Source organism: Rhea pennata, chromosome 4 (genome assembly GCF_028389875.1).
Source record: "Rhea pennata isolate bPtePen1 chromosome 4, bPtePen1.pri, whole genome shotgun sequence".
Lineage (NCBI taxonomy): Eukaryota > Metazoa > Chordata > Aves > Rheiformes > Rheidae > Rhea > Rhea pennata.
The window spans coordinates 31,066,336-31,090,691 of NC_084666.1; the positions used below are offsets into that span (position 1 = coordinate 31,066,336).

The following is a 24,356-nucleotide window of genomic DNA, read 5'->3' on the forward strand; positions in this document are numbered from 1 at the left end:
AGTTCTCTTTCAGTGTGACTTGACTTTCTCAAAGTGACTTTACTTTCAGTTTATCTTTGTTTCCAAAAGATTTTCAATTTCATGGAAAACATTCTACTGTGTTATTTAGTGGAAAAAGATTAAAGTGAAGAAAGTTGAAAGCAAAAGTAGCTATAGGAATGCATATTTTCCTTTCCATGCACCTGTTTTCAAAAACATAAGTACTAATGTGATACAATTGACTCTATTTGGTATCTCAGCTAGGCTAAAAATAAAAGTTTACTGGACAGTTTGTTTCTTTAGTAGCTTCTGTGTTTAAAAATATACATATTTTTCCAGGTTAGAATCCTGCACATACGAGAAAAACAATAATAGTCCACTAGCAGCCATGTTCAGTGTATCCTTCTTCATCACATACGTGGTTGTTTCACTCTTGAATGGTGTGCAGTTTTCTCTGCTTCAGTTTTATACAGTAACAGCTATCATGCACACAGCACAGAGTAGTATACAGGCAAAGACTTACTACCAAAAATCTTTCTGCAAGCTCTCCTTATCCCTAGACAACTGTGTATGTCTGATTCATGCAGGTGAGATTTCTAACACACTCACTTCCCTTTTGCACAGAAGAGTATACAAAAGGTAGAGCTACTAATGTGAAAAAAAGAAGAAATAGAATCTAGTTCATATTCTAATTATTGTAATGATCAGAGGAGTCAAGAAGTTTTGCTGATTCTTGTAATTTCAGCAGTTTGACAGAATTCAGAAGACTGCTGTTGTACTGACACATGGGATCTGTTTTCTTTACTAAGCAAATAAATTTAATAAACAACAGAAAGCAAATGGAGCATTTAAAAACTTCTCTATCAAACGAAAATAATTAAAAATGATTTACTGAAAATACACAAATCTTTCCTGTTTTCACTTTGCATTAATTTTAGATCAGAAACTTTGTTTTCCTCATATATTGAATTTTTTTTATTTCCTAGGTAGTTTTCAAAAATGACCATCTCACATCTTAGTAATGTTGCTGCCTCTCATCTGCATAAGATCTGTTGCTGGATCAGAGGCAACTGCATTTTTCATTTCCTTTGACTGATAGGTAGATTAAAAAAACATGCATCTACAAAAATTTTAACAGGAGATTTTCCCACTCCCACCTCAAGTATGGGTAGCTTCAAAACTAGTTATGGAAAAAAAATATTCTAATATTCATTGGGGATGCCCTATTTCAAAGAGATTAATCACGTACAATCATGAAACCAGAGTGAATTTAAAGTCTGATAACATCCTGTTTCTATAATAAATCTACAAGTATATTCTAATCCGAATGTTTGGACAAGCTTTGCAAAATCCTGGCTTGTATGTTCAGCTGATCAAGATAAAAAAAAGACTACCTGCTCTTTGCCCTGTTTTGTTGTCTTCATTTTAAATATCTATCATTCACAAATGCTTATTTGTTTATATCTATATACACACACAAACATGTGAAAACACAGAGCATGTGTATGTGAGCACGCACACACACACAGAGTTTGGGCACCAGAGTGCAACAGATCTGCAGTGAATTCTAAAGAGAGATATCTGAACTGTGCTTTTGCGTCTCTAAACTGCTGTAAAACACAGCAGAGAAAAAAATAAGAAAAGGTAAATCAAAGTGATCTGCGCTGCCCATGTAATGGTTGCCTCTTTGTATCTTCCTTGTATATTTTACAGAGGGAGGGAGACAGACACCCAAGAATAAGTGCAAGTACTAAACTTTAATGTCAATATATGAACTTTTAAAAAAATCATTTGAAGAAGTTTTTTTATACTATTTTCATAAATTGAAAGCAATCTATATGAAAGAACATCTATAAAACTTGGCTTGAGAAATTTGTACTAGCACAACAAAGCATTGCCTGAGGTATTACTCAAAGCCAAAGGCAGTTGTGAATCAACTGAGTGCTGTTTTCTAGTAGAGACAGCATTTTACTTTACAGATTTCAAAGTATTATTTAGAAGCTATACAACCAATACAAACTATTATGTTTAATGTGAAGGGAAAAAACCTTCAAAATTCAAACTAAATAAATACGCCATAGAGATTCATCTACATCTATTCCAATGAGTTGCACTGCTTTGTACCAGTCACTTCAGAATTTATCTGCATCTTTTTGTAATATTATACAATATAGCTTGGACATGATTTATAAACTAAGTCATATTTTCATGGTGGAGAGCTTTCATTTGGGGATCTAGCAAAAACCGTAAGCGAGGTGGTTTATCAATATAGTGTACAAACTGAGAACCACTTCCTTACAACTGCTTTCCTAAAAGCATTAGAATTGGTGTTCTGAGTGAGACGAGAGGTCTACCTATTCTGTTTCTGACAGCAACCAACAAAAGATTCAAAGATAAGAACAGGAGTTCCCATTCTTCAGTGATTTTGATTCATTATCTTTCTGGATCACACAGAATACTTCCATTTTTGACAGCCTTTAGCCCATTTACCCAATGGCCTCTTGAACATCTGTAAACCTCTAGCATTCATCATGTGGCAGACCACATGATCATGAGGTAAAGAGCTCCACAAACGTGTTACAGATGGTGCTATCAGAATAGGAATTTTTTCCTTTCTCCTGTTTTCACAACTTCTGCCCAGCCAACTGATTGATCACCATAGCCTGCTTCCTCTTGTGAGCTAATGGCTGTCTCTTCTCTGTAGCTGACATTCAACCTGCTTCTCCACATTATGGACACCTTCTCCTAACTGGACTATTTTGCTGGACCTTTCCTGGAATTCATACTTGTAACTGTAACATTGTCAAAAAATCAAAAGCAGGTAGAAGATTCATGCAGCCCATGCACCATTAACTTTCACCCAATGATCTTCATCATCTACCCACACACTGAAATGATGTGTTTACATACTGTGCTACTCTACCTCCATAGGAATCAACACTTTCAGAATCATACTTTAAGCCTTCAGACTGCCTGAGGCACCAAATATTGCTCTTCAGCACACTTCATAACATAAATATTCATTACAGGTTTTGCTGTACTCTCGCTGTATATAAGTGAGTCAGTTTTCACCTGAACCTTAGGGTATCTGAAATTATTTTATTCACACACACCATGAATCAGAAATCCATAAATATTTCCCTTTAGACTATGAAAATTATTTTTTAATTTGTACAGTAATAAAAACCATCATCTGCTATCGAATTTTATTTTCTTGAATGTAAATGCTTTGCTAACCTTCAGTGGACTATAGATTATAGCTTTAAATCTTAAGACTAGTGTAGTAGCATTCTGACAGGCAAAGACTCAGATAATTCATAACAGGATAATTATTTTTTCCACTGATCATATTAGGAACTAGAGATTAGAATATTCCCATTAAAAAAAAACACGAAAAAACAAACATACAGAAGACTTGAACATATGTAGAAAGCATATTCCTCAGAACTGTCACATCTGCCATTGAGAAGAGAAGACTGAGGGGGCATCTTAACAAAGTGTGTAAGTATCTGAAGGAAGGGTGTCAAAGGGGTGGGGCTAAGCTCTTTTCAGTTGTCCCATGCAACAGGACAAGAGGAAATGGGCAAAAACTGAACCACAGGCAGTTCTGCCTGAATATGAGGAGGAACTTCTTCACTGTGAGAGTGACGGAGCACTGGAACAGGTTGCCCAGAGAGGCTGTACAGTCTGCTCCTCTGGAGATACTCCAAACCTGCCTGGATGCAACCCTGTTTAACATGCTGTAGGTGACCCTGGTTGAGCAGGGAGGTTGGACTAGATGATCTCCAGAGGTCCCTTCCAATCTTACCCCTGTGATTCTGTGACTCTGTACTTCCCTACTCTGTGGCCTTCACTGCTGTTCATCAAATCCTAAGATGCCAGGGAAGATCATGGACCTTTTGGAATCATTGCAAAGAGACCTCCCCAGTAACATCCTGTAGGGAGAATTTCCTTTACAGAAAAGAGATTACACAGAAAGGTTTGTGGGTGATCTAATTTGAGGGTGATTATAGAAAAAGATAAACTTTGTTTACCTAGTTTAAGAAGTAGGGGTAAACTATTTTTAAGTCTGAATAAAAGATCAAACAAATAAGTTTGCTTATTTACCACTACAACACTAGTTGGGGGCAGGGGAGGGAGAACAGGGAGGTGATCTGAACAGTGATCACTTGGACATGGATAGTTCGGCTGTCTTTTTTCTACAGGTCTCTTCCTTTACAGATCTGATATTAAAAAAAAAAACACAAAAAAACCCCAAAAAACCCCCACACACAAACCCGCACACACGCTTTCTTAACTTATTTCTCCAGAAGGAAAACAAATCTAAATATGAAATGAGATCCGCTTGCATTCTTTTTTTAGGAGACTCCACAGAAATGTTCCTTTTCCTCTAACTGGGCATTTTTCCACTATAGCCTGGAGAAAGAAAAAGATAATACTGTGGCATTTTACCCTCTGTATGTTTGGGAATCCACAGTAATATTGAATGCCTTTTCTTCCAAAAGCATTAGGAAGGGCTCAGGATGCATGCTTGACCTCTCTCCCAGTCTTTTAAGTGTTAATCTTTCCATTTCCAACCCCCATTAATCATCCAAACAGAACTGTTATACTAAATGGAAACAGTTGATTTTAAATGTTCAGTGGTAGCAATACAGTTTTCATAATGAAAATAATGAAAATACCCACTAAAATGTATTTTATCCTTAAGTAATCTTTTAAAAAGATGTAATAGTAATAATATCTCCCAGCATAGTGACTGCAATGGGTAACAGTAAAGCAAGTATTATCTGTCTTTCAGGTTCTTTCCACAAAAGCTTCAAAGCTTCATAAGGATGTGGTTGCTAACTTAAACTAGATTTTAGCTTGAGTAATTCTGCCATATCTTTTAATTTTAAAATATTACAGCTCTTACTTTTTATTAACAACTTGTTTCTCTTTAACCATTCTAATGTATCCATATTAAAAATTACACCCAGGATGATGATGATTATCAATAAACAAAATCTAAAGCTGGTTGTTAAGTCATAAAGAGTATATTCCAACTACTTTACAAATCAGCTGTAAAATTCAAAACTCAGACCAAGATGATAGAACTAAGCATTAAAAAAACCCTCTCCCTTTATAGTCAGCATTTTAAATATGGAAGAGCCAAAAAACCAACATGAAACCATCAATAAATTCAAAATAGAAAGAATTTAAATCTCTCTTGAGAAAAAGCAAATCTTGGATGTATGTGTACACATAAGTCTACATCAGCTCTGAGCACAAATCCACAGCCATTGTATTATTAACTGCATATCATACATTTTTCTTTTAAATTAGCTACTGTAAAGATGAAAAGGTTCTACAATGATTATCACCATTTGATAAACAAATTAAAATGTTAAAATATGTGCCTTAATATATAATGCGACAAATCGTTATCACAAAGGTGTCTTTTAGGTTGCATGCTCATCCAATAGCACTAATTCAGATTTTTTATCGTGCGTTTTTCTAATACTACTAAGTAGAATACTCAGACCTTCAGACATGGCCTACATGAGCTGTATATGCCCGAAGACAATGAGAGAAATGAGAAAGGGCTCCATCCCTTCAATGTATTAGTCAGAAAAGTATGGTTTGAAGTAAAAATATAAAGACTTAGAAATGAATTAGCCAATCAAGCTTAATTAATTCATATTACATTTGTTATTATATTTATTTCAGTTAGGTTTTCCTGGAGAAGATAGAAAATTTTCACCTTCTGGCATTTCCTTGCTTTTACAAACCTGAGTTTTGAAGCTAACACAAAAAGTAAACACAGTAACTGGAAATTTTTGTCTGGGGAATCATTTTTTGGTATTGCTTTAGTATATAGACAGTTTCCACTGAGTCCAGAGGAAAGGAAGACCTATAATCAGAAAACAATCTTGTGTACCATAAAAAAATGCACACTTTAGATTTTTAAAAATTGATCTTTTTTTTTTTCCTTTTTTAGATGTAATAAATAGGCTGTAAACTCTCAAGATCTCACAGGAAGCCCTAAACAATTTGTTATACTAAACCAAATAAAGCAAAGCAAAAGGAAATTTGCTCCAGAGTCTCTAAGGATGATGCTGGATCAAATACGTCACTGATATGATGGACACCAATGTCACAGAATGAGAACCCAGCTCTTTGCCTGCAGTCATGAATCTCAGACTTGTTTTTCCCTTCTCACTTCAGATTCAACTAGAGAAGCAGCGTAGGACCAGCACTTCAAGAAAAGTAAACCAAATTTGTATTAAAATCAACAAATTTAGATTGGTGAAATGTTGACTTGTGTTGTTTCCATTATTTGTATGTTGCTGCTAGCAGTATCATTTATATTCTGCTTTTGTTAGACTTCTTGATTTTTATTCCTTATTTTATCTAGTTGTGTGATAATGTATAAACATCAGGCATATTCAAAATAAACCATCAGTGTTGCACCATTTGAGTAAAGGTCCTAACTTTTTTCCTTGGTCTCTTAAAGTCCACATAAATATCTTATTCATATTTTCTGATAAAACAGGTCTTTCTGCTATATTAGCTCTGCTTAAAACATCCAGTTTCATCATTTAATCATTCCTGGGACTCTAAGCACACATCTAATATCCTAACTTGTGAGAAAGAAGAGGAAATACTCTTGTCATGTAAGATACACTACATATGGTATCTTATCTTCCTATCTATTTTTTAGTGTAATTTCTGGATGTACTAATTTAATTTAGGCTACACTGACATGGCACAAGCTGATGCTGTACACAAGACCTACTGATTTCAAAGTGGGAGAATTGTGCAAAGACAATTAGCACTCCAAGCACAGAGTGTAAGTTATTACTGTATTGTGTACCCACGTAAATACCACTGTAAAAGAAGGGAAAGATGATATCATGACACATTTCATTATTCCTACATATCTTTGTCTTTAAGTAACTAAAGTTTATTAAAGGAATTTGATATTTTTCTAATTACTACTAAATAAGATTACAAAGCATTAGTGCCTGACCTCAACTATTAAATCAATTTAACCTACTTTGGAGCTGCCCTATTTGTGAGAATCATCATCTGATAGATTAGTCTTCTTTTCTTCTCATACAATAACTTTGTTGATTATTTTCCTGAATCGAGATATATAAAATTAAAAGCTTAATTAAAAAGTGACCAAGAGTTTTCTTCAAATATTTGCTATTCAGAATATACAGCTAGACTAAACTAACCATAGGAATCGGCTTTCTTGAATAGAACTTCTAAGAGTTCAAAAATGATATAATATTCAATTGAAAGTCTTACTTTCTACAACCAAATATGCCATGCTAGGAAAAACAGAAATAGAATATGTGGAAAGGGAATACAGCTAAAATTTAATAATGAAACTGAAGTTAATTCAGTTTGCACGAAAGCAAATATTTGAAAAACTTCTCTAAGGTATGTTCAGGTGTATTTACACACAAAAATGACTAAGAATAAGATGTCTAGTAAATACTGTTCACTCAGCTAAAATATATAATTCTGGAGATTTACCTTCTATTAAATAGTAAAACGAATTAATATATTATCTTATAAATATCATATTCATTCTCATCTAATCTATCACATGATCTGAAGTTGCTGTTCTCCCCTTTCGTACTTTCTATAGTCACACAGCATCCTTTTCCAATGTCAAAACTCTTAGAAGAGGTAACATTAGTCACAGTTTATTGCGTATAGGTCACAGTTGTGAATGGTCCAGATGATGTAGCTAATTCACACTTTCTGCTGAAACATGGGGCAATTTATCTGTGGCATGCTGGACTGCTGACCTGGGGTACAGGTACAAGTTATGGGTCCAGTCCCCTTAAGCCAATTCTAAAGCAGTCCTGACATGTTACAAAACTAATCTAATGCAGCTCTAAAGTACCTGAGGCTAACAGTGACTTCACATAGGCAAGTACCTCTGTGTTCTCAGCTATACTACAGTATCCTCCTTCTTAATGTAAACATTTGTTATAGAAAGTTTTTTCCTCAAGCATTCAAGTTCTGTATACTATAGTACAATTTTCCCCAACTTTCCAAAGCCAGGTCTTACTGAAATTGCTTAAAACTGTTGTATAAACAGATTAGTGAAATCATATTTTCACAGGAATATAGGGTGAAGTATTTATTCTGTTTGTTTGTGGGGAATTTTACTAATATTCTACCTTCAAGTCTGCATGACCAAACAAATATAAAAATGAGAAAATTAAGTTTTTTCCATTTTTTCTTCCTCAGAGAGAATTTGTAACAATAAACACCAAAATATATATCTCAGTGATAAAAGAAAATACTTAAAAGTTGCATTCACCCATTCAGAAACAATAATGTAACCAGCACAGCAAACCAAGGCAATTCACATTTGCTAGGAAGTGTTGCTAAGTAGCCTCCTTCCCCCTTTCCTCCCCCTCATAATAGGGAGATGCCTTTGCATGGGATGACTAACATTATAAAAAAACCTAACAGAATAAATATGATAGTGGCTTGGCTGTTAGTGCATACTGTTGTAATGCATACACTTAAGAAATAGGAGTCCTGCATTTTTCCAGTTTAGCTATCTTTCCACTGCTCTTTAACAGACTAAATTTTTTGCTTTTAATTTGTAAAGGAGGTAAGTATTTTCCATTTAAAAAAAAAAAAGAAACTATGGGAATTAATTAGGATTGTGTACATCAATCACTAGATATTCCAGTAAACCTGTACCATAACAGTATTGATAGATAAGGAGGGAAAGAGGAACTTTTTTCTGTTACACTAGATAAGGTGTACAATACCTGAGATATACACAAAAAACAAGCTACAAAGTGATTCAGAAAAAGCCTATTGGAAACACTTAAAATGAGTTCTTCACTGTACTTAGAACTGTAAATGGAGGATAAGGAAAAAATCATTTCATTATTATTACTTGCTTCAAAATGAGAGGACATAAGGTTTACAGAACACTCAGTTCTGTAAAGCTGCACTACTATACGAATGTTAACAACAGGGATAAAAATTGCAAGTGAAATTAATTTGCAGCATAATTCTTTTGCTGACATGCTATTAGCTAGTGTTTGACTCCCACATGGTACCGGCAGGTTTACTCAAGAAGCTTAGGCTTCTGTCTTCCAACACAGCATAAAAAGGTGAGAAGTACAGTCAGTTACACAGATAGTACTGCGTGTGCGCATGTGTCTTCATGCACGTGTCTGTGTTTCATAGGAATTTTCAGCAGAATTTCTTATAGGGATGTCATCTCAAATTTGAGGCTAAAGGATGGTAAGATACAGTCTATATATTTATTAAAAAAGGAGTATCAGAAATCCAATCAGAAACACTAATAGCCTGCAAGTAGGACACTTACCTGGGACATGATCTATATTGGAGTATTGGAGACTGCATAAATTTGAACCTTGGTCTCCGATATCTTGACTAAGTCTCTTAATCATTAATAATTAATGATATTGCCTGCTCTGGACTGGATCTTTCTTTCTCACTACAAAAAACAGACAAACAAACAAACAAAAAGCAAACAGCAGCTTTGTTGCATTCATCCCAAACTGGGACACCAAGTTCTTGAAAACTAAAAAATTGGGGGATGTAAAGAAACAATTTTATCTACTTAAGAGATATCAAAAATTTTCCTCTAAAAATGAGATCATTAACAATCTAAAACAAATGACAAGAAAGGCATGCCATTGAATAAATAAGTGAACTCTGCAGAGGTAATAGAAGTTATTCATTAAAAACACAGTAACTAATACTATTAAAGTGCAATAATTATCCAAAATCTTGTTACAAACTTCTCCTTTTGTAAAATAAAAGCTGTCTGTTTGCCAAACAACCATATTATTTTTGAGAACAGATGAATACAGCTATTAAACAAGTTCATAAGTTTCAAATGCCAAACTGCTACAAATTGGATGCGTCTCAGCAAGAATTAGCTATGAAATGGAAAAAGGGGTTTTCCTTCGTTCTGTAAGGAAGCTGCCATGGGGCAAATAGAGCTGTAGAACCAACTGGATTAATAACAGAACAAATACTGTTTTGAACACCAAATAAAGAGATCTGGGTGGTCAAAGAATCTTAGCCTGACAGGTCATCTCACTGCCAAGGTTGCTGAGAAACAGGTTATAAAAAGTATCGCATTACCGTGCTGTGAAGAAATTATCTTCTTATTCTACAATAAGCCAAGACAGGTTGCTACAAATCTTGATAAAATATATTGAACACAGTTGTTTCAAATTATATCTTTCATTAAAGTACTGCACTTTTAGCATGTGTGCAGCGTGTACTGTGTGTGTGCATATGCACAAACACATAAAAATACATACATATACATTTTTCAATGTTGGTCAGTAAGATCTGGAATGTATGTTTGTGTGCCTGTGTGTTTTCCAGTAGTGAAGAAAGTTAAAAATTTGAAACAGTTTCTCACTCTTGCAGAGTAACAAAAACAAAAAAATAGAACTTGTGTGTCTCTCTACTAATAGCTTCAATAAAATATTAAGATTCTCATTTAGATTTTTGCAGCACCAGAAGATTCTGATTTTGAGCACCAAATTCCTATCAGAATACAGGGACCATCTACAAAGACGCATACAGAAAGGAACTAATGGTCACATATAAAATCTTTTCTGCAGATATTCAAAGCCTGCCTGGATGTCTAACATGCTCTAAGTGACCCTGCTTGAGCAGGGGGGTTGGACTAGATGATCTCCAGAGGTCCCTTCCAACCTTACTGATTCTATTAAAAGCAAGCAAACAGCAGCTGCAGCAGTCTGGTTGGTATGTATATCTTAGGGGCCCATCTTGCAAACTAGTTGCTATTCAAACACACAGACTAGGCAGCCACCAGCCATACTACATTTGATTTTATATATGAAGCACATGAATTTTAGACAGGAAATCTTTTTATGCTCAGCTTATGACTGAAGCTAAGCTGAAATTCAAGTTCCTTTAAGGAATAACTTTTTTTCAACAAACAAACAATCATATCTTAAAAATTTGATCTTAAAAATCATTCACAAAGTACTGCTGAGAAGAGGACCTCAAGATTTATCAATACAGAAAATACCATGTCATGACAGCAGTCAAAATTGACTACAGCACTGCAAGTAACTATAGCAATAGAAAATACCTGAACTGAGTGACTGAATTCTTAGATGGGTAACAAAACAAATAAGTCTTTTCATATATTGATATCTAAAGGGAAAGTAGAATATGGAGACACAGAAAACCAGACACATCAGCACCATTTTTTTTAACTGGTTTTGGAGATATTTCCTAGCATACATAGCTGAGTTACAGGCCAATCCAACAGAGATCCTAAGAAGTGATGGATTCTGGAACTGACTGACTGCATTTTTTCCTACTATCACAATTTTTACAACTTCAGTAAATTTCACACGGTATATTCCAGAATCATGCCAAAGATGCATCTTTAGTAGCATCTTTATCTTTATATGGATCCCTCAGATGTACTTTTTTGATAAATTAATCAGAGCAATGTGATTTTCATCTATTAAGAAGAAATCTTTTCCAAAAAAATCCAAATCAAATACCCTTATGTGAAGCAAGAGAAAGAAGAATAACATAGGAAATGGCTAATTTAAGAAAGAGAGCAGAGAGGGTATGTAGAAAAAAACTTGATAAGAACAACTAGTTGCTTGTTTGCAGTGATTCAGAGACTGGGGAATCATCAACAGAGCTGCACAGTATCCCCATGACCTCCTCCTTCACCCTGTGTTTCTTTCCACATAACCCATTCACTTGATTATGGGCTGATTCTTTATGTTGAGTATCAATGACAACCGTCTGCATTTTAGAAAAATGTATAAATGTACTGATATTGAATGCCCCCTGCAAAGAGAGGAACTTAAGTCCCTACACTAATTGCCCATATCACTTCACAGCCATGAGAGGTTTACTTTGAATGTTTCTCTTAAAACAGTAATTTTAAGTACTTGTAGAAATTCTTTCAGTCATGTAGGTCTACACTGGTATTTGTTTAGTGACAAAAAATGTAGAGAAGATTTCTTTTACACATTACTTAATCAGAGTGACAGAATATCAATATATTATATTCATTAACATAAATTACATAAATTATAGTTCTGGCGAGGTTAGAATCATAACTTGAAGACATTCCAAGATAAAAAATTATATCAAAGAATGATGTTTAAAGGATTAAATGTTTAAATAAAAAATAAGCTAATTATCTAAGCTATGGGCTGTATAATGATGATAAGATGACAAGAATCCAGGTACAGCAAGATATTTCTTTCCTTACTACCTTTACAATTCATATGTACTGCATAAGTCAAAAAAAAAAATCAGAATTTTATAAAGTAAATACACAGCATATCTTACGCTGTGGTTACATCACAATATTATCATTCAAGTCTCCCAGCTTTCTTGAAACAACTCTAATCACATACACAAAGTAGCTAACTACTATGAGTTTAGTTAGATACGTATAGCCCGGACTAAGTTGAGAGGTAATTATGCCCTGAGGGAAAGTGAAAGACAGACCTTTCCAAAGGATAGCCTGCAGACTATGGGAAGGTTAGTACAAGGAAGGAAAAAAACGGACGTTCCACAAAGCTCCCATCTCTTGAATCTACTACTACAGTATCCAGTTAGCTTGGTTTTTGCAAGATGTCTTGCAGGTCTCCTTTGAGAGTCAGCACAGAGATATGAGGGGGACTTCGAGTTCATTCTTGCAAGTAGCAACTGTCTACTTTTCAGGACAGCGTTTGATACAATGAAGTCTGAAGTTCAAGCACATGGTTCAGAGCTGTACGCCGACTATGGGTTTAGCCTGGGGATTGTTTCAGGGTTCAGTGATTTGCAGAACATTTCTTTCAAGGTTAGATCTTCTAACACTGCCCATCCTGATTAATGAGTATCTACATAAATCCAGGATAGGATGGTGTGTCACAACTGGATGCATCTATCAATGATTTTTTTTTTGGGGGGGGGAGGGGAGATTCTCTCTAATGAAGCTCCTACATGCTTTCACACGTGTGACTCCACACAGATGATGCAACAGTAAGATAAGCAACCCCAATTTAAGGCTAAAGAACAGTAACACTAAGCTACTTGTGGGGAAATATGTTTTATAAAATAATCACTACATTGCTGATTCCTCCATCTATCTGCTACACAGATAGCAATTGCTTTGTTTCTGGTTGTCTAACTGATACATATTAAATTACAGAAACTATTCTTAATTTACACTCATCTTCCAACTTTGTTTCTTCCATTTCACACTGGAAGAAGAGATTGCACACTCAAAAGTTTATCTACCTTTTCCAGTTATATTACTTAATCTGCTAAAAGGCGACTTACATGCCTTGTCTGTACTACGTTTCTACATGATTGCAAATAAACCATGTTTTCATTTTAATTTACTACTTTGATCAGTTTTTCAATATGCATTTCCTAAAGACAATTCATTTTAGTTGTCTACGTTACTATAATATGAATGACTATGGGCGACCCCCTATTTTTCTTCTTTGTATATGAAGAGAATGTGGGATAACAAGCTCAGATTCAAAATTTTACTTTTACATGAAAGGAAATGTATGACTGGAAAACCTTCCCCACTGTAGAATCTAGGAATTGAACTCAAAGGCTTTTCTAGTGCAACTGGCCAGCAGCTATAACTGTACTGTTTAAACTAGTAAATAAATATTGTTGCACTTCTCAGCCAGCATGATCATGAATAACCATACCATACCCTGTTTATTCATGAGGCTCTGAAGCAGTGAAAAGCAATGTTTAGAAAACTAACAAAATAGATTCCAGCATGATAAGAAATAAGGCTGCTTATAAAAGCAGAAGCAAATACTGGCAGACATTTTTTATTGTTTCAGTTTTAAGTGATATGATGTACCTATGGCTATTAAATGTAGCTTTGTATTATTAAATAACCTATTGCCATTTCATTGAAATATTGTATTTCTTAACAGCCTTAGTAAACCAAATGTACGCACTTTAAGATATACAATTTTGACTATGAACAGTAAGATTTAGAAGGTAATAAAACCACAGTTTTATGGCTTCAGATTCTGTTTTCTGTAATAGTCTAACCACAGATCATTCCATAAATTTATATAAAGACAAAACCAAATGAGCTCAGAAACAGTACATCCGACTAAACAAAACCATTAAATATTTTACCATGAAAGGAATAATAGTTAATAACCTCATGCCAACAGTGATATACCATGCATAAATTTCAGTTAAGAATGATATGCTAGTGGAATGACCATTAAATAAAATGGTTCTGTTACTCTCCTTCAGTATAAAATCCTTTGGAAATTTTGTTTGCAGACTGCTCATACAGAACTATTAAGTAGGAGATTTTGCTTATGAGATATGAAAGTAGTACATAATATTTCAAAATTTGTAGTGTTCCCAAATTTTGTCATTTTTCTTTTTTAATTAAAAAGTGGTATTTTCCTTTTCTGTTTTCATAATTACTTACCTCTACTATAGTTATACACAAGTAAATACATAAAACTAACTTTAATTTTGTAATAGGAAGGTTAAAGTTTAACTCACATCAGTCAATGACATACTTTTTATCTCTATTTATAATAAAATCAAGGTTGTTAAAGAGTCAAGTTTTGAAATTTTAGCATTGTAATATACTGTATAGTGATAAAATACTGGATTTTAAAATGAAGCATATAACATTCAAATACCATCACTGTAAGATTATTAAGCCATGTTTGTATAATTATTTCAGCTACACACATCTCTTAAGCTACTGGAACTAGGTCTAATCTACTAAGTAGTAAATAGTAGTAAGCAGTGAAACTGATTCCGTTTACAGCATTAGATTGCTGTTCTGATTCTGTGCTTCACAATAAACTTTTACTTTTCTAACACAGCTTTGACACATGGAAAGAATTTTATTTTAAAATTTTACCCTCCTTCCCCCCACCAATAATGAAAAACAATTGTATGCCCAAACTGTGAGAGTTGTAAGCTGTGCAGTGCTATAGTAGCTTTGTAGCTTGGCAGATCAAAGACGTATGGAGGCAGTTGCATCTGCAAAATCAGGCAGAAAAACTGAGACCACTTCAATCTCCAGTGCTTAGAGATAATACTGTAGGAAAGAGTCTAGAATAACAGAAGAATAGAGTAATAGAAAAAAAAATGTATAGCTTGTCATAGACATACAGAAAAGAAATTATCTACTCTTTTGTTGTTCTTCAAATTCTAATTCTTCTATGTTCTTCTACCGGTGGCAACTCAGAAGTAGCAATGCATTTATACAATAAGTCTCATCAAACAGTCACCTCAAAATATCTGTTTTCCCCTAAAGACCTATGTAACCCTATGTATTACAGAACATAGAGTGGATAAAGAACTATTTTAAACTTATATTTACTTATCTACTGCTGGTTTTGGAGGGGTCTTTTTGTGTTTGTTTTTTTTTTTTTGGGGGGGGGGGGGCGGGGGCTGTTTTTCATTTCCAAGAAACTAATAGAGAACTAAAATGTGCTGCAACTGTAGTAGTTTGGATTATATTAGTTACATCAAAATATGGCTTATGAAGGAACACAATCCGTAAAGGAGACTACACTGACAGTAGCAGAACTAGTGCTATTATAATCTGCGGAATGCTCTTATCTTTATCTTATCTTTTGATACACAAAGACATTGCTCCATGGCCAACTAGTGAGCACATCACCTTGATCCAGACAAAGCTTTGGGAACAGCTGGACAGATAATATGGTTTCCATTGAACTCATACATACTTTCAGGGGTACATCTGAAATACAGAGTCGGTAATACTTTACTATTAAAGATTCCAGATGAAGGCTGTAGCACAAAAGCTTGCAGCTTTTATACCCACCTACCTGATCTTATCAGCCTCAAGAAAGATATTCTAAATTGTAGGTGAAACAGAGTTCAAATGGTGAGTAAACTTGTAAAAAAAAATTTTTTTTTAAGAACAACAAACTAGAAAAGCCACCCTACGTCAACAGTTTTCTCTTCATAATAAACAAGTAGGAAAGAGAACAAGAAACAATACAAATATGCAGTCATATTTCCTGCAGTTTATCTTCCGTTTTTTCCACAATCCACTTTTTAAGACCTTCTAGTGCTAGAATTGTATTCATATCACTATGCTTAATGCCAGTTATGAATCATGTCTTCCGGCTTTCTAAACTTTTTTCAAACATAACACCTCAGAGGCAAGTGTCTTAGACAAAGTCAATACATTATGTGAAAAATAATTTACCCTTTGTGCTGCCTTCTACAGGTGCTTCATGATTTCATGTGCCTCCATTATATCCTTCACCAGAGGATACAAACAGAAGTATACAAAATTAAGAATCTCGGCCTATTTACTCTCTCCTTAACTAACATCATTCCCACGCCTCTCTGATCATTGCTTCTTTCTCTTTGTCTTATACAAGTCTAATTCATCCTTTCTGAAAAGAGGGTGACCAGAATCGTATGCAGCACTAAAGTGGCCAAGAGATGTGCTGAGTTTTGCTCTCTATTCCGTCCTAAATAATTCTAGATATTCTAACTTATCTTTTGCGTGTAATCAAGGTAACATTTTTCAGGTCATAGCTAATATGAAATCCAAGACAGTTAAAGATATTTTACTCTACATAGATTATTTAATGAAATATCATACGCTCTCCCCTCTACCCCTGGAAAAAAAATCACGCAATATCAAAAGGAAGACTTTAAGCTTCCATAAAGCATGGCTAGAGAATACAGAATGCCTTCACCTACAGAGAAAACAGGGCAGATACGACTGGTAGATAAAGACTAAACGTCTTCTTTACCTCAAAATGGTGTTTTTAATTGTCTACAGTTTGAGTTTCAGTGAGTGACTGCTTACCTGCTATGAGAAATTAATTCTTGCTTATATGAGTAAGTGCATTCATCAGATTTTCTCTGTATGCATGAGAACCTCTAAGATGCGTTTCCTTTCTTTCACAATCAGCTAGCTAGTCTTCACACCATATGAACGACAGATAGGTAGATAGAATACAGAGGAATCTGAACTTGCTCATAAAGATCTCTATTCTCCTACCACTCTTAGAAGTGAAAAGTATTTGCAACACACCCCACAGAACAGGTTCACTGCATTGAACAGCTAACTCACTCCCGGAAAAGAGGTACACCCCCCCTAACATATGGTAGGTAACAAGGTTTAGTTGGTCCTAATGGGAGCTGGGACTGCTATCAGTAATACAGAAGCAACTTCAACAGTTCTAACAGTGGTTTCAAGGAACTTCAGTGCCCTGAACTGGGATGTCTTTATCAGACTGTCATTGCATGGATTGTATATTCAAGAGATCTGTGCTTCAAGGGAGAAGGAATGGGGGTCAGTCTCCAGATGCAATGAATCAATGCAGGATTAGTATTCTTTGCCTGCCCAAATGTCCCAAGCCTCTAAAACTCTGCAAAATTATGCTTTAGAAACTGAAAGGCCTACAGATAGATACTTTGATTTTTTTACTTTGATTTTTTTCTCACTTACGAATTTTGTGTTCCATTCCATCTCTCATCACAGCTTTATCAGAGGGATTTTCAGAGAACATATAGCTTTCTAATACTATATCCATTAATGCATGGAGGGAAAGACTTACATCTCACAGAGAACAGACATAGAAAATTCCTGCTAACTACTGTCAGTGGTATCAAGAAACATGTGGAAGTAAAAAGCAGCTTCAAGTGGAAACTTCAGTGGAAATAAGAAATACTTAAGGCAGGCACCATTATGCTTTTTGTTGAGCAAACAATAAAATGGAAGATTCAGGTATAATTTCTGTAGATTATGTTAGCAAAAATATCTGAATAGATAGGGCCAACTCACAATAGAAAATATAGAAAAGGCATTTGTTAATGTATGAAGTATCAGTCAAAGGAGTATATGCCGTTTTGAATTCAAAGCTACAGGATTTGTACATAAAATGATTAAGAAATGAGAACTGAAACTACAATTTATTAACATGAAAAATAAGATAAAGTCTCTGCAATACTTACCACTGTGAAATTCATAACCTTCAAAATCCATATTGTCATTGCTAAGTTAACAATCATGGTAACCAATAGCAGAAGGACAAAGAAGTATAAGCACCTCTTTCGCCATCCATAAATCCCTACTGGATAAAACTGAGGATTTTCAGTCCTTTGGAGGCTGTTCTGCTGTGTTGCTAATATATACTGCTCTCGTGTCATCTGGAAAAGAAAGAGACATAAATAAAAACTGAGGGGGCTGTATTTCATAGATTTTATTATACAGAAACTGTATGGGAAAAGTTTCACAGTACAGAAGGGTTGCATTAATTCCGTATAGACCATATAAACATTATTTTTACTAGGCATTTAGTAAGAATCTGGTAGCTTTCATTATTTTTAAGTAAAACTTTTATTTGACTTTTCAAGTTGCATTTGTATTTCAACATTATCAGCAGTAAGCTGTTAAAATTAATATTGTAATGCATATATGATTTTATAACCACTGGAATAAGTTTCAGTAGTTATAGAAAATACATGAAAGCAGAAAAAGCTATAAATAGAACAGATTACATATTTTAAATTCTATTTCTGAAGATATCACTGCTGTTTTTTGTGAGGTCTTTCAGAAAAAATGTTTGAGAAGTCAGTCATGTAGCTTCATATAAATGGAGGAAAATCTTTCTAGAAATTTAATTCATAAATACCATAAATGAAGTTCCCTCTTTTTATTACACTTAGTAAATTAATGCATGTCATCACATATACCATGTTTTACACAAAAAGAAACTACTTTAACTCTGCCCTTTATATGGATAATATGATCTGTTTTGTTTTTCCCTCCTGAACAAATCTTAAATTCTTTCAGCACCCAAACAAGTGGCGAGTTGTTTGCAGACTGCTTAAAGACAATAGCATTAATTCTTCTTTAAAGTAAAAACCCCTTATTGCATTTCATAAATCATTTTTCTTCCCGTTTATTTTTAGCAGTTTATTTATGCACTGAACCTTTACAAACAGACTTTCTTTCACATACATTTCTCAGTCCCTCTAGTGAAAGATTTTTCCAAACCACAAGAATCCTTCTCATATGTTGCAGTACTCATCCTTCATGTCTAAATTCCTTATGAACTCAGAAACTGACTGCAAGAGATCATCTTCCTCCTTACCAAGGAGTTTCTATACATTTATTTAGCCAGTTGTTCTAATAAAAATGCAATATAAGATTACTTTTTATTAGTATGTTTTACACCATTCCTATTCTTATCCTGTGACCTTAGTTTCTCTATTACTCACAAAACAATTACTACCATTAATAATAGTTGAAAAGTTAATTTCAGAACTGTGCAAAAGGTAGAATTAATACTGCCCTAAAACTGTAAATTTGGCCCCATGAAATATGACCATTGCCACAGAGTCATAAATTGACATATTTCACCACCACACCAGGGCATCTGTCAATTCCCTTGGCCTATACTGGTCACTGAGTAAGGCAGCTTTATTATAACACTTTATCCATTTTAAGTAAAGTTGGCTGTTTTGATTTGTTTGCTTATTATTTGACAAATGCATTGCCACTATTAATTCAATTAACCACCATACAAGATATCGGTTTTGAAAAGAAATCTTAGAACAGCAGCTTAGGTGTTTCACTAACACTTATAAAACCTGGCTCCCTGCTAAACCCCTAATTTGAGTCTCAAAACCTTTTGATCCAGATTGGCCATAGGAAAGGCCATGTGCCAGTATCACATACTTTCTTTCAGATACTTTATACAGGATCAGCTTTTCTATGAAGTTTAATTCATACACAAACCATATAGTCATTTACATAGACAATTTTATTGAAAATATCATTTTACAAGTAATCTTTGTCAAATATTTTTGTTCAGTCACAAATCAAAATAAATATTTTAGTTCTGAGCCCGTTCAAAACAAAACTGCACCCAACCAGCAGTCATACTACCTCCAGCAAGTCACTATTGCTTTCTCATCAGACTGAACCTTGTAACATCCATTCTTCCTAGCCACTGACAAGGGTCAAGGCCTCATTTTAATAAGAGCTGTACATACTTAATAAACATTCCCCAAAAACTTGCCATCGTGCTGTAAGACCGTAACAGTGCTTTGTGGATCATCTTTTAGAGGTAATAATCTGGTCCTGTTATGGTTACTCACAACACTCTTGCCATCTATTTGAAGACTCATATAAAAGATCAGCTGATTATTAAATTACTTAGAAATTTCTAGGAATTAGTATGTGGAGATGTTGAAGGTCCTTAGATAACAGACAAAGAAATGTTTGATAAATATCTCCATTCTGTACTACACTTGTATCACATAAGTAACTGAAATATTGCTAAACCATACGTACTTCAGATGAATATTTTTAACTGAGGAGGAACTGCTGTGAGCTCTGAGCTACCCACCTTTAGTTTTAATAAATCACAGAAATACAAAGAAATTCCAGAACACCAGAAAAGCAGGGAAACTATTCTTTTTTAAAAAGTGAATTGAATTACTCTTGCTAAGCAATGCAGAACAACAGACAATCATTTAGAAAACTTGTCATGCCTACTTAATTTGACAATTTTTTGCCAATAATGTTTACTGATAATGCCTAGATATACTTCACATACATTTATACAGACACACAATTACATATAGATACGTATATTTGTTTATATAGATATATATGCATATACATAGTAACTTCCTTCAAAAGTGGTGTTTCACACAATTAAATTTTTGAAATATGTTACAAAAAGGTATACTGAAACTAGCTGACAGATCTTATTAATGAGAAATTATTATTAAACAGATATTTAAAAGGTCTGAGTGCAATACTAAGCTTAAAGCTATTTAATTTTTCAGCTGCAGTAAATTCAAAATCATTGGTGCTAATAATTCAAGATGACACAAAGAATATAAGTTGAAAGTTTATCTGGGTTTCTGCAATTGAAAAAGTTCAAGAGGCTCAGCTAAACAAATAATTACATTAAAGCAGCGCTCCATTAAATATTTGAAGGGTTTCATCTTAAACTGATGAATTGCTTGGCACACACATATACAAAATCATAAGCAACCCAGACACACATTAAAGAAATTAAAATAATTCCAGTGCTCTGATAATTAATGAGATTTCTAATGCAAATCAACAGTAATATGGAATACATTATTCAGTAACTACAAAGAAATTAAATCAGCTCTTCCTCTGTACTGAAAGATACTAAACAAGATAAAGAAAATGATCATACCAATATAAACTATTTAGTTATGTCACAACTACATTTGAAAATACTTAGCAATTTATTTTATTTTGCAGCTACTCCTACACTTTTTAATCTTTTTCAGTACTATAAAAAATGTGATTGGGCATATTCACTAAGCACATAAAAAACTGACTAAGCATACAGAATGAAATCTAGATCACAATCACGCTGAAGACCAACTATTGAATTTCTAGGGCAATCATGTACTACAGGAACAGCTATCTTAGACTTAGAAGAGTAATTAGAGAATGCAATAGACTTCATATTTTCAAAATTTGACTCTTTGGGAGAATCACCATGTCTTACAGAGGTAAGCCTTCAAAGTTTTAAGCCTCTTATCTCTAAGAGGCTGAAAAGAAACTAACACAGAAAAACAGGAGGAGAAAGGGTCTTTGGAAAAGACAGGAAGAAGGCATGAGCAAATGAATTAAATTTAGAGGGTGAGATTGATGGTATAATTCCTAACGTTAGAGTAACAAATTATTTAAATGTTAACAAATACAAGCTTTAGATCATGTTTATGCCTTTCAAATAATTCTCCAGATAAATATGAACTGTTAGAGTCTTTTCTAAATACTACAAAAGAACCAGATTCAAAATTAAGGAAAGAAATAAAATAATTGTTGTTCTTAATTATCAAATGGTTAACCAAACACGAGAAACAAACCAATATTTGTTGTTAATGTCTATGTCTCTTGCTTATTGATTTTCTGAAAAGAAAGTTTTACCATCTTGTCCATTTTGAAGTCAAAATAGTAATTTTTGTTCTGAATCAGCTCAACATATACTCCAAACATAATCTGAATCAATTCATCTTTCACTTTTGAAAAAGTCATCCAAGAATAGCCTTTATCATTTCACTCAAGACTTTCTTTATTATTATTATTATTATTTTTTAAAAAAGGTACAATTAGTCTAAATGTTAGAGAAGGAGTATCATATGGTAATACCATCCCAAAGGACAGTAAAAATTATTCCATGCAGTTGGCCTTATTGCTAACTAACTGGGAAAAAAAAAAAAAAAAAAAAAAAAGGATTAATGCACTAGCTTCTCCACGACCCACCAGAGAGCTCTCAGAAAGATCACCAGCTGCTAAAATAAATGGAAGTCTGAACTGGGTGCAATAACTTTGATCAAAAGTACAGTTTTGCTTTAAAAAACAAAGGTGACTACAGAAGAGTATGATTATACTTAACAAATATAGCAGCTGTTTGCAAGTATCCATGACTTTTACATGATTTTCAAATTGGCAGAAGTCACATCAGTCTATTAAAAAATCATTATGTCAATGGGGAAGGAGGTAGGAAGGAAATTCATAAGTGATTTGTCATAACTGTAACAGGTTTTTCAGATCTTAAATAAATTTTCTTCTGCTTTGTATTTAAGATTGGGACTCCGAAGTTTTCTCCTTCCCCAATCTGTGTTTCAATGAGGCAAAGCAATTTACCAACAAGACCTGCGTGAGCAGTGTGCAGGTAAGGAGTGACAGTACTGAGAGGGACAGGAAGAGCAAGCCAGGGACAGGAAGAGAACCGAATCACTTAGGTCTCATTCCACTGCCTTTCCATTAGGTAATATATATATATATATATTTTTGAGGCATTGTATCTTTAGGGGCATTACAAATCACAGAGGCCAAAACCTTGTTTCTAGTTCATGATCTTTCCCAGTGTCTTTTGAACTAAACGTTCTAGTGGAAGGTCTCAAGAGTTCCACGATCCCCATGGCAAATGCTGTACCTCACACCGCTTAGAAACACACAACTAATTTTTACTCAAGTTTTCTGCTAGATTCAGTTGACACATTTCACTAGACAGTCCATGCTATTAACTAAGCTTCAATGCTGCTATCTTTGAGAGTATGTAAGTATAAAACTATATACATAGCAAGTTTAAAGAAAGGGTTTTAATATAGCCTGCTGGCATTCCCAAGGGTGTACCACAGAACTAACAGCCAAACTGTGTTTGACATGTCAACACAATGATCTAAATTGGTCTGAAATTTTCAGCAAACAGTACTTTTACAGAGAAAACATTGATTCACTGAAACCAATCTGTTTGAAGAAGCTCCCAACAAAACGCAGGCAGGGTGCCATCCGACACCCACTGCTTGCTCATTTTGACTCTTTGGGAGTTCATGGTTTTGTGACAGATACCTTGGAGGACTCACAAACATATGTTTATTTTTAGAACTTCAACATTCATATGATGTTTTTATTTTCTCTGCCTATATTTGAAACAAAAATATTATTTCTCCTACATGACCATTCCTTTGAGATTTCAGGGCTTTTTGTGAATAGTATGAACTATTTCCGAATGATAATTATAGACATACGGATATTGATGTTTATGTAGGAAGATATTCTTAACAGTGGTAGAAATATACCTCTTGGATCAGTAAGTTTTGATAACTGCATTATAGAAGAAAGCTGTTTACACCAAGTCACAAGCAAATTTCAGAAACCTGAAAAAATATCACACCAAATATTTAGCTATTTTCAAAACAAATAAGAAATCAGAATCTGACAGCTACAAATCTGAAACTGCTTGCTCTACATATCATAGAACAGCTAAACCAAAATACCAATTGTAATTGCAGCCAGTCTTAGGACACTGCTTATAGACCCGTTCACTACTGATTAATTCTTTATGCAGCATTTTCTTAATTCATAGACAGAATGAAAAACGTAAAAAGCAATTATAAAACAAAGAATCTGGTAAGAATCTACTAGCAATCAGATGACTTGTACAAATGAAGAGATTTTTGTGTGCTGTTTCCTGCCTTAGCAGATAATGAAGCAGGAAGGAAAAAAAAAAAAGCTACTATATAAAGCTCTTGCTGTCTCTTCCAGCATGCGCTGAACTACATTTCTTCTCTTCCTCAGATCTACAGTGTTCTACAATTGATTTCAAAAAATAATAGAAAATATCATCATCTTGGGGATGACACTAAACTACAACAGGGATCACACCACTATGACTGACAAGTTAGTAAAGCTGCACTCTTAGAGAATTAATAACTGTTGAAAGATCTTCATCAAGGTTACACAAGAGACCTGCAAAGGCTCTACTTACGGTATCAGCCATTCAAGCCTTTCTAAAGGCAGCCAA

General features: G+C 34.2%; 1 protein-coding gene across 2 annotated transcripts in view; it reads right to left on the reverse strand.

Annotated features, from left to right (window-relative positions):
* The window catches only part of SGCZ (sarcoglycan zeta), a 217,146-nt gene extending 198,951 nt beyond the window's left edge, over window positions 1–18,195 (reverse strand). For both annotated transcript variants that reach the window (XM_062574644.1, XM_062574643.1), the window contains exon 1: window positions 18,001–18,195. In XM_062574644.1, coding sequence (XP_062430628.1) covers window positions 18,001–18,195 — 195 coding nt within the window. The remainder of the gene's footprint in view (window positions 1–18,000) is intronic.
* Window positions 18,196–24,356: the final 6,161 nt, after the last annotated feature.